A 12,048-nucleotide genomic window follows, 5' to 3' on the forward strand; every position below is an offset into this window, starting at 1 on the left:
TTCATACCGAATCGCTCACAAATCACATTATTCTTCACGCTGTATATTTATACTACTACGACCTAAATTCTACAGCATTCACTGTATTCTCGTGTTTTTTCTACCACAACCAACACTCAATCGCATACACGCTCAACATGCCTCAATAAACTGTATTAGAGCTCATTTTATTTTCTAACACTTTGCAGGTCCACATAACCAGACAGCGTAGTTAAAAACATTGGAAGCTAAGACGAATTTCATAACCTCATCTAAACTTCTTTCAAACTGATAGTTAGTGTAGTAGTAGTTAGTAGTTCTTTCGTAAATATAAAATTAATTCTAAGCATTTTAAGGTATCCATTCTCTTTTGAAAAAAATCTACATTTTTGCGACGTCGACAAAAAAATGTTTTTACTATAAAAATTGCTTTAATCAAATGTCAGTTTTCGTAATACAATTTGTAACCGCTCATTCTCTAGCACTTTAAAAAGGGCTTTTCAGGGTTATTTCAATTGTATTTTTATATGATTGATGGGGTATAATAAAACATTCAAATATAGCCGTATAAAGGTTTTTCTGTAAACACAACGTGACCAATCGGCGCTTAGGGATCAACACCGAACAAGTAATTTCGAATTGTTTTAAAGGACAGTGGAAAAACTGTAAATAAGACCACAATATTTACATGTTTCTTAGTATCATCATCAATCCACTTTTACGCCCCACTGCGGGACACGGATCTTTTCTTAGGTGAGGGTTTAAGCCATAGTCCGTTACGCTGGCCCGATGCGGGTTGGGGACTTCACAGGTTTTCCGAAGGTTGTGAACCTTCTTCCAGGTGCAAGATTCATCACGATGTTTTCCTTCACCTAATAAATTAATTTAACAGTAAATTTGTAATTAAATTTCTCACGTAAATTCCGAGAACCACTAAGTCAAACCACTAAGCTACCAATGTCTTTCTCGGTCCACGTAGCGCTGTCTTTGTAGGCAATTGTAGCCGAAATGGTCACAGCACAAACTGATGACTTGAAAATGTGTATGCACGACCGCCTTCTCACCGAGATCGGTATTTAACTTATATAAGTACAAGTTATACATTATGCACTGCAGTACACAGTTTACAGGATGTTCCGATCCCTGGCTTTACTAACAGTAAAACTTTGCTGGATTCACTTCTTTCCCAAAATGTATATACCTACAGTAGGTTCAATTTCGTTTGCGGATTAGGTATATCCAATCAAGATTAATAATCTTAGGGTCGTATTATATATATTAAGTCAGGATTTGAGTATGGTTTAAAGCACTCGAAATCATACTCAAGTCCCTGCCATTAGGGTCGTATTTCCAGTACTTGAAATCATACTCAAGTCTGCTCAAATCCTGACGTGAGCATTGAGTAGAGTTCTGGAATACGACCCTAAGTATGGTTATGTTCAGATCAGTTTACAATTTGTGTACGTGTAGTGGTTTGATAGTAATCGAGGCATAAGGCATTTCCTTTGTTTTTTTCCGTGGCATTACCTAACAATGTTTTCCAGCCGGGGAATAACAACCAACCAACCTCTATCACGATTAATAAAAAATATGTCATTAAAATCACACACAAACACACAACACGCACACACACAAACACACACACGACACACGTCTACGTACATGCATTTTTAGCATTATTAGATAGTATTTACAATTTTTATTGCTCAACAGTATGTAGGAATACGAGTGCCTGGTGAGCTGTAATAAAGATGTAGTTGCCTAGGACGGTCTCCAGTTATTCACAAGGGATAGAACATTTAATATTGTTAATCTAATATAAGTGTATTTGCCTTGTGTCGAGATAAACCATTATTATTATTATTAAAATATTTACCATATGTCTTAATAAGGTCCAGTATAAACTATTGATAAATAAATAATCAATCAATGAAGGCACTTATCTACTAGCAAACACCGTAATCGAGTATTGAAAAAAGATGCCCAGCAGCGTTTGAGTCCACGACGATCAATCATGGACAGATTAAATTACGATGATGACTAGGGTAACAGTGGATGCTTTATTAAGGATTTACATAGGACATATTTTGATGTTGTACACACTGTCAAAAGAGCAAACATTAATACTCGACCCGAGGAGATGATTACAATAAGATTTTTTTATTAAACTTTCGCTATTCGCTTTTATGTGTCATACTTTTTGTCTGTACTCAATTGATTAGTAATGTAGAGCTTCTTGTAAAAGAGTTCGTCCAGGGAACCTATTTCTGCTGCCAAGCAGTAATGAGAGCATTACTGCGTTCCAGTTTTGAAGGGTAGGGGTGCTGGTAAAATTACAGGCACTTGGGACTTGCCAACTTGTCTCAGGGTGACGGGCGCAGTGCTCCTCCGATCTTTGCGTGTTAAAGCTTTGAGTGGCACTACAACTGTTATGCTCATGACTGTAATGTTAGGCTCATGACTTGACCACTTAGAGAATCGAAAAAAATAAAGGAAAGGAGCTGCCTTATCTACGGAATAAACGTCTGTACCTAAACTAAAAATGTCCACCACAAATGGCGGATTTAGTGTTGTACCATAATCATAGATAAGTCAATATCAACATGCAAATGTATGGCTTCAATGTTGAAACATCTTGTTCTCTCAAAATCAAATCTTGTTACATTCAAAGTTCTATTTCAATTTAAATGAAGCGAACAAACGAAGATGGTATTTGATCCAATGTTTACGTTCGGCAATCCTATAATTTCCAACCATTCTTTCTTTCTTTTTTCATTTCATTTCAATACCGGAACGCAGTAATGCTCTAATTACTGCTTGGCAGCAGAAATAGGTAAGGTGGCAGTACTTCCCTGGACACGTTGACTATCATAAAACCCGACAGGTTAAGAGTCTATGCAACCTCAAATGGCTTTGGTTCACACCCCATAGCAGTGAAAATATTGTTTTAATCACATTGTGAAAAAATATATAGTAAAATTCAGGATACACACTGTACGGCGAGAAAACACGATTTGTAAAAATGTTCACGATAGAAACAAAACACAAACTTACCTTGAAACTTTACAAGAAAACTGCTGTGTTCAATAGGTACGTTACATATACCGATGTTTTTATTTATGTCAACTGAACTAAATAGACGTTTTTCAAATGTCTTTAATTTCGTTTGTAGAAAACATTCTAAAAAAAAGCAAGTATCTTTACTGCTCGACTCAAGTAAAATGACCCTTATTACCATGACTTGTTCGTCCCGTCATTTGATATTATAAAAATATATGAGCGTAGCAGTAAAACAAAATAGTGGGACGTAGTCAGTGAAATTTCAAAATAATTACATATCCTTAAATTAAATTGTACTTGGTAACCCTACTAATATTATGATGGATGAAGGCAATAATAAGATTGCATTGGGATGGGATCTCAGTTATAATAATTATATAAGCTGTTTGTATTTAGTTCCTCAAAACTGTTGCTATTTTGTTCCTCAAAGATTACTCCTTCAATCCACGGCAAATTTGAATAAACATTGGTGTAGACTATGGGCAGCACAGCACACACATCAGATCCGTAACTAGTGACCCCAACAGCTTCATATTGTCCATTGAGTTCATACATCAGTGGCCCGCCAGAATCACCACCGCAAGATCGTTTCCCAACGTCACCAGCGCATATGTGTTCGTTTGAGACTGGAAGCTGCGATTTGCATTTCTAAAACAAATTAGGGTATTAGTAATACAGGGCGATATTCTGCGATTCTTTTTATGATTAACTCGATAGACTAAATTTGACGGGTTTTTATTATTCTTATTATATCTATTTTAGACTCTCGCGGGACTCAGGTCTAAGAACCGGCGAATAATACGTGCCGTATCGAGCAGGACCGCCTTCTGCATTTGTGCTGAAAGCGACACGCCACAGAAATCCAACCGCCTCAAGCTGTTAGCAAGGCTGACTGAAATTAACCCATTTGCGGACAAAACAATTGGGAATATTTAGTGGAGACCACATCCCACAAGTCGGTGATCTCGTGTATTATTATTATTATTATTATTATTACTGACAATAACAAAGAAAGACAGAGAGAGACTGGTACTGGAGGCGAATGGAAAAAATTAAATGGATTGAAATGAGATCAAAGGAGGAAGTATTGGAAAGGGTTGAGGAGAAGTCTTTTGAATGCAATGGAGAAGAGATGGGGGAAAATGTTTGGACATTATCACCTAATGACAAATTTATGAGAGTCATAATTGAGAGAAGGATAGAAGAGAAAAGAAGGATACAAGAGCAAAGAAGGAGAGGAAGACCAAAAATGGCGTATAGCAAACACATAAAAACAAGATCTAAGTGAAAAACTATAAAGAGGTCAAGGAACTGGCTATGAACCGTAACGAGTGAAAGAGGTTACACCGACAAGAGTCTGGCTCTTAAATAAGATGATGATTATTAATACAAAGATCGATCAGAACGAAAAATTCTTTATAATTGTTAAGTTTAAACGGCTTTCTTTTTCAAGGTCAAAGCACCTGTGAGAAACTGAATTAAGTTACTGACTCAGCCGGGTATCTTTGCTGCTGTCAGTCACTGTATTGATAGCAGAAACATATTGCCCACAAGGTCGTTAATTCAAGAACAAACGGTAGCAGATATTATCAATTTTATTATTTAGTAGCAGTAGAGTTCCTTGTGAAGGAGTTCGTCCAGGGAAGTACTGTCACCGTATCTGTTTCTGCTACGAAGCAATAATGTCAGCATTATTGTGTTCCAGTTTTGAAGGGTAAGGGTGCTGGTGCAATTACAGGCACATGGGACTTGTCAACTTATGTTTCAGGGTGGCGGGCACAGTGGCAGTGCGCCTCAAATCCTTGCGATTTAAAGAGTTGAGTGGCACCGCAACTGTTATGGATAGGCGTGTAGCTTACGCCTGGTGGTAATGGCATGACTAGTAAGTTCAGTCACTTGATATTATAAAAAAAAATCATTCTCGTCGCAACCCAATGCACGGAACAGCCTATTTTTAGACTAGACCAGATTGTAGTCAATAATTACATTAGCAACAATATTGTTCAATGAGTTGATTGGTAGAATCTACTAAAAAATCTATTAATCTTGTGCTTAAGAAATAACATACCTCTAACGGAATATAAGGTACTTCCACATGCAGTTTGACCGGGCTTAATTTGTCCTTCATATCGAACCAACCTAGCATGTCTAGAGACTGTTTGGATACGCCCCAACCAGATGTAAGCAGAACAAGATCCTTTTCAGCGTAGCTGTATATATTTTCTTTTGGAAGACAGATAGGACGAATGAAATCTGAAACGCACAAGAAATATTTAATAATAAAAGTTAAAAAAAATAATTAGTATTGATTTCCTCCAATTAAATATCGCGTAAAGAATTTAGGTTCATAAAATGGGCCAAACTTCTCATTCATTTACTTTCAGAGTGAGAGAATGCGAGCACGCGTATTCGTTAGTGCACCATAGGCTTTGGGATTACTTAGTGCACCAAACTTAGATCACTCATCTTGTTTTTCTTGCCGTTTCGATTAAACCTTCAATGTTAATTTAACTTCAGAGCTGGTTTTAGGAGTGGAAACTATGAAATGGGCTTTGCCGTAAGTCGGTTGACGCATCGTGTTCATTAGATTAGCCACTGTTCAGGCACTACATTACCGTGCCTAGTTGTTACCGGTGTACGCCACGTAGAGGTTCCACGCGCACCATCACTTTGATCACGCAAGAAACGTGTGGGAAAACATGCCTAATTTTATCGTAACATCCTGTCTATTTCCAATAATTAACGAAATAATTACTCCAAGATTGATAAAAATGAATTTATTATTTATCTACTTGCAATATTTTCTGGTACAAAATGACACAAGACCCGATTTCTCTAATTGGTTATTTAAAATATGTAGTCGTGAAGATTTCACGGAATATTTAAGGATAATCTCATGTCACTACTTGATAAAGAACGCAGAGTTAAAGCACAATCACGCGCTATGGACTACAGAAAAGTATTAATGCCACGACAGCATGATAGCATTATGTGCTCTTTGCTGGGCGACGACGTCATGAGTGATTATCCAATCTCGCAAGAACTTGGAGATCGAATGGCGTTTTATTAAATACAGTTCCTCAAGAGTCTGAACTACCACATCAAAGTATTAGTAGTTAGTATATTCCAAATAATAGATATCTACCTACTTCGGATACATTTATACTCAATCACACAAACTTTCAGATCTTTAATCAATTAATTTCCCGAAGTATGGATCCCAAAGTTACCGTCATCACCATTTAGAGAAATTTGTTTTCTAAATTGGTTCTATTTGAAATACAATCTTATACCTAGTACCCTCAATATGAAAATGACAAAAAAAAAACATTTTTGAGAAACTAACAAAATTGAGAATGAGATATGATACTCAGATGCTTTGAATTAACCTCTGAAATATCAAAGTAGCCCAAACTTAATTTTTTAAAATAGCTCAAGAGTTTTCTTTTGGTTAGCCTAATATTTTTAAAAGATTTTCCAAGAAATAACTTACCAGTATAAGGAGCAGCTTTAGCAAGTCTAATCAAAGCAATATCTCCCTGACTTGAAATTTCACCAGAATAAGAAGGATGAATTTGAATATCTTCGACAGGAATACTAATTGCTCCATCAGTACAGTCGTTTACTCCGTCTATATCCCTTGCACAATCTTTTCCGTGATTTGTTATATCGTATTCACCCAGTATAACGTTGACTCTGAAATTGAAATTAGGTATCCCTCCCTGTCATCACCATTTGACATATTTGTTTATCCTCTGTGAAAGTGATAATTTAGCGAATAATTACGAGCCTTAAAATATGTTTGCTAACTATATATAGTGAAACAATTACTCTTAAAACTGTTCAAAGTAAAATCAAAAACTTTATTAATTGATATTATCACTTACAGTCGTACTTTTCTATTATCAAACATCTCTCCAGTGACACAATGAGCAGCAGTCATGACGTAATAACTGCTGATCAAGAATCCTCCACAGAGAGTGGTGGAAGAAAATCCATTCATCTCGTACTCCAAAAGAGCCACCCACGGATACTGTCTGACAGAAGCCTCGTAACCATCTTTCGGATAATAATTAGTATTAATTTAGTACACTGCGAAATGAAACTTAAATCACCACGAAAGTGGCAATTAGGATGCTGGCCTGGGGTCTACTCTCGATCTCCGTCCGACATCCGTCCGAAACAATTATTATCAAATAAATAATATTCGACAAAATTAAAAGACAAGTATCCAGTATGAAGCTTCATTCGCATCACGCGTCTTTTCTGCGCCGGAGCGGCGGAGCGGACAAAACTCTAAAATTATAATCCTATGTTACACAGACTGTCACAAACTTCATAACTACAAACGAAAAATTGAATATTGATTAAAGACATAGGTATAACTTCAGATGCTAAATTACAATAGGGTCCACATATAACAAAAGTATTCAAACAGCTCAGTTTTGCAGTGTACGCGATTAAAAAAATACGAAAACTTTCTGAAGTAGAAACCTGTAAATTGGTGTACTTCAGCTGCTTTTACAGTTTAATGATATACAGCATTTTATTTTGAAGTAATGCTGCGGATATTAATAGAATATTTGCACTGAAAAAACGTGCGGTTAGGGCAATTTATAATCTAGAAATCAAAATATCTTCAACAGAGAAGTGTAAAGAAGTTAACAATCTTACATTAGCATCACAGTACTGTCAAATGTAATTTATGTCATAAAGTGCAGTAAAAGGAGACGCAACGTTAATACAAAGAATAAAGATAAAATTACTGTTCTTGACAATGATCTCCACAAAGTTACAACAATTTTGTTTAAGGGGTTATGTGTTTGCTTCTTTAATAAGGTTTTGAATGATATTAAAAATTTGATATTTACGAGGTTCAAAACTATCGTTAAACAAAAACTTTATACCAAAAGTTACTACTTCATATTTTACAACTTCTGCGTATAGATAACAAAATCCTTGGTAGTGATTCTTGGAGGTTATTTCGGTTGATGATATTTGAAATAAATATTTCTTTTTTATAATACCAAGTGACGGGACATACAAATCGTACGCCTGATGATATGCGACACGCCTATCCATAACAGTTGCAGTGCCATTCTGATCTTTAAATCCCAAAGATCTTAGGGGCACTGCCACTGCGCCTGTCACCCTAACACATAAGTTGACAAGTTCCATATGCCTGTAATTTCTTCAGCACCCTGATCCTTCAAAACTAGAGCACAGTAATGCTCACATTACTGCTTGATGGCAGAAATAGGTAAGGTGGCAATTTTTCCCTGGACGAACTATTTTGGAGCTCTTGTGGTACTAAGTAGTTGAAATACATATATTTATTTACAAAAAGCGAACCTGTTTTACGAATTTAGATAGTAGATTTTAATCAATGATTGCAAGTGTTATTTATTATTTATCTATGAAATAAAGATTATATTTTAATTTGATTTCATCAACGTATGTGAACGTTGGAGACAAAAATTAAAAAAATATATATATTTTTTAAATTGTATTTTATTTGTTTTAAGAAAATTCACGATCTAACTATACAATTACAGTTAAATACCTATGAGTAAGTTTGATTACGACGTCGTCGTAGTCGTATCTTTTATACGACATAAAATTATGGTGTTGTACCGCATTTACTAGCAGTAGAACTCCTTGTAATGTCGTTATTACTGTATTCCGGTTTTGAAGGGTGCTGGTGAAATTACAGGCACATGGGACTTGTCAACCTATGTCTCAGGGTGACGGGCGCAGTGGTAGTGCGCCCTTTGCGATTTAAAGAGCTGAGTGGCACTGCAACTGTTATGGACAGGCGTGTAGCTTACCATCAGGCGCACGACTTGTTCGCCCCGTCACTTGATATTATAAAAAAGAAAAGTAGAGGTTATTACTATTCATCTACTTTATTGTGAAAATACTCCACTAGTTTGTATAAGTTACGTTACGTTACGTTAAGTTTTCGGATCTAAGATATTTTTTTCATTAATAAATAGACATGGTTGATTATTATCTAAGCCGTGACCATTGGACCTGATAAGAACCCGAAACGTTGGGTTATTTGAAAAAAAAACAAATACATAGTTTTTAGATAAATCGTGAAAACGTAAGAGCTAGAAATATGTATATAAATAAATAGCCAATCGTAATTTAAATATAATTCTAGAGTGTTGTTAATTGCATACACTATAAAGTCTTACTATGTCAGGATCTGGTCAAAATATTTCAAAACTGACGTGGTCGCTTCCTGCTACCAAAGCTAACAACAGATGACGTAAAAGAACATTATTATACTTATATAAATTTTGTTATTTACCTTGCGGATATAAGCGGTGACATAGATTTTGGACCGCTCTTGTAACAGGCAACATAAAGTTGAATTTAAATCTTAAGTGTCGAGCGTCACATGCTCTTAACCATGTACTAAGTTAACAATAATATCCTTATTCGTGAATAACAAAAAACCCGTATAAAAAAATCGCTACTGAATCATAGCAACACGAACAGAATATACTTCGGTGAGCGAGCCTATGAGCTCCATCACTCATTACAGTTACAGAAGAGTTACCAGTGTTTACTTACCAATTATACTATTGGATGACCGCGTGTCAATGCCACAACACTGAGAACTAGGATCTGGTGGGAATTCCGTCTCCTCACACATTGAATCTGAAATTAAGTTTTAAGCATTCTCATTCGTGTTTATTCATACCTCCATCATGTGTAATAAATAAGATAGAAAAGAAAATACAAAATGCTTTATTTCTCTCTGAAAAGTCTATAAGTTCTTACATTCAATACAAAAATACAATACAATACAATACAATACAATACAATACAATACAATACAAAAATTCTTTATTGTACACCAAAAAAGGAAACAAATACAATACAATTAAATTAAAAATAAACGGTGATACAATGGGCGGTCTTATCGCTTTAAGCGATTTCTGCCAGACAACCTTTGGATGGAAGTAATTATATAATTCACAGGAAAAAGAAGGCGGTGTATGAGGAATTACTAATTAATAGATAAAAATTGATAAATAAATGCAAATAAACATATATTTATAAATAAGTAATAAAACCAATACATATATAAAATTATCGTAAACTACTATATATTCTTATACCTATAAATATAAAATTTCTAAAACGTCTAATTTCAAAACATAAAAATACCTAAGCAGTCCAAGTTCATGTATATATATACAAGTTCCTTAGTGATAGCTTTAGTCGGTGCAAGGTTGGGGACCTGTTTTACAGATCTCCAGACTCACTCCCTCTATCCGTTGTACTTAGGGTTGTCTAAAAGGAAGTTTATTCCATTGAGGCGTGGTTTGACGTTATTACTCGTAACCTATATTATTTCCTTAGTCGATTTCTATAGCACGGAAAGTTTTTAAAGATTTCTTCTTCTGTGAATTGTATTTACTTACTTTTGAAATCATTATCGACGTTATGACCACAACTAGTGGCTACCAGGAACGCAAACACATTTGACACTATAGTTTTCATATTTGTATAAGTGAATACCGGATGCGTACTTAGGACTATGTGTACGTAAATAAAACTTTATTGTGTTTATATATGAAATGAAACAGGATAAACGACGTTTTCGTCGAATAGGTACACATACGTGTGTGGTTTCTGTTTAAGTACTTGTGACGTCTACACCTCTCTGTACATGTGTGACTCAATAAAATAACGTAAGTTTGGTGTTGACGTGCGCAAGCGATGCGTCCGTTTACTCCCATATCTAGCGTCGTAAATGGCGGGCGAGCGGGCTGCAGCGCACCTTTATTATCAATATAGTATTTTATTATTATTTTTCATAAAACAAAATAATATTATTATTTACAGCTGCAAAAACGTACACGGTCCAAAGTTACTTTATACCATAATTACGACGTAACATGAACGCTACAACTTGGACTTTTTAATGCAAGAGTGAATAAGGCATTAAAATAAAGTAAAGTGAAATAAAATAAAATCGTCTGTATAAAAAAATATTTAAAAAAGTTAAAACAAATAAGCAAAAAAATCATGTCAGAAAGGTGTTTTATAGAGGTGTGTGTGCACCATTCGGCCTCGTCATCACTTTCCATTAGGTGAGATGGAGATAAAATGGGTACCTACTTATTTTATCTCCTAAAATACAAACGTTATGTATCTTGGATGTGACACTGTTTTTTTCGGATCTAAGATATTTTTTTCATTAATAAATAGACATGGTTGATTATTATCTAAGCCGTGACCATTGGACCTGATAAGAACCCGAAACGTTGGGTTGTTTGAAAAAAAACAAATACATAGTTTTTAGATAAATCGTGAAAACGTAAGAGCTAGAAATATGTATATGTATAAACAAATAGCCAATCGTAATTTAGATATAATTCTAGAGTGTTGTTAATTGCATACACTATAAAGTCTTACTATATCAGGATCTGGTTAAAATATTTCAAAACTGACGTGGTCGCTTACTGCTACCAAAGCTAACAACAGATGACGTAAAAGAACATTATTATACTTATATAAATTTTGTTATTTACCTTGCGGATATAAGCGGTGACATAGATTTTGGACCGCTCTTGTAACAGGCAACATAAAGTTGAATTTAAATCTTAAGTGTCGAGCGTCACATGCTCTTAACCATGTACTAAGTTAACAATAATATCCTTATTCGTGAATAGCAAAAAATCCGTATAAAAAAATCGCTACTGAATCATAGCAACACGAACAGAATATACTTCGGTGAGCGAGCCTATGAGCTCCATCACTCATTCCACCTGCCCTCTTTTAACATCGGACATCCAGACGTACGGTGAGGTATTATCCATATTTGGTCGATATTCAGGTCGAATTTCCTGCGTGCTACTGTGTTAGCATATACAACCCGAATATTTTTAAGGTGCGACTGAATAGGCATCTCCTAGGCAAGCTCGTTCCATCTTTATCATTGAACCTATCGATCAATACACTGCTGCCCTCGCCCTCGGAACGAAGAAG

At 35.3% G+C, this 12,048-nt stretch overlaps 1 protein-coding gene across 1 annotated transcript; it reads right to left on the reverse strand.

Annotated features, from left to right (window-relative positions):
- Positions 1-3,142: 3,142 nt before the first annotated feature.
- Positions 3,143-10,588, reverse strand: LOC113227479 (phenoloxidase-activating enzyme-like). Its single transcript, XM_026460415.1, has 6 exons — positions 10,479-10,588; positions 9,622-9,708; positions 6,927-7,098; positions 6,533-6,735; positions 5,108-5,292; positions 3,143-3,687 (listed from the first exon to the last, which is right to left on the reverse strand). The coding sequence occupies exons 1-6, from the start codon at positions 10,555-10,557 to the stop codon at positions 3,400-3,402; spliced, it is 1,014 nt and encodes a 337-aa protein (XP_026316200.1). The 5' UTR covers positions 10,558-10,588; the 3' UTR covers positions 3,143-3,399.
- Positions 10,589-12,048: the final 1,460 nt, after the last annotated feature.

The sequence above is a fragment of the Hyposmocoma kahamanoa genome, unplaced genomic scaffold (assembly GCF_003589595.1).
Source record: "Hyposmocoma kahamanoa isolate Upper Pololo Valley unplaced genomic scaffold, ASM358959v1 210, whole genome shotgun sequence".
Classification (NCBI taxonomy): Eukaryota; Metazoa; Arthropoda; class Insecta; order Lepidoptera; family Cosmopterigidae; genus Hyposmocoma; species Hyposmocoma kahamanoa.

Excerpts from the sequence above, each read along its gene's own strand:
- LOC113227479 (XM_026460415.1), bottom strand. The coding sequence starts at position 10,557 with ATGAAAACTATAGTGTCAAATGTGTTTGCGTTCCTGGTAGCCACTAGT. Across the intron at positions 6,736-6,926 it reads GATAATAGAAAAGTACGACT|AGTCAACGTTATACTGGGTG; the intron begins GTAAGTGATAAT and ends TTTCAATTTCAG. Across the intron at positions 3,688-5,107 it reads TACCTTATATTCCGTTAGAG|AAATGCAAATCGCAGCTTCC; the intron begins GTATGTTATTTC and ends AATTTGTTTTAG.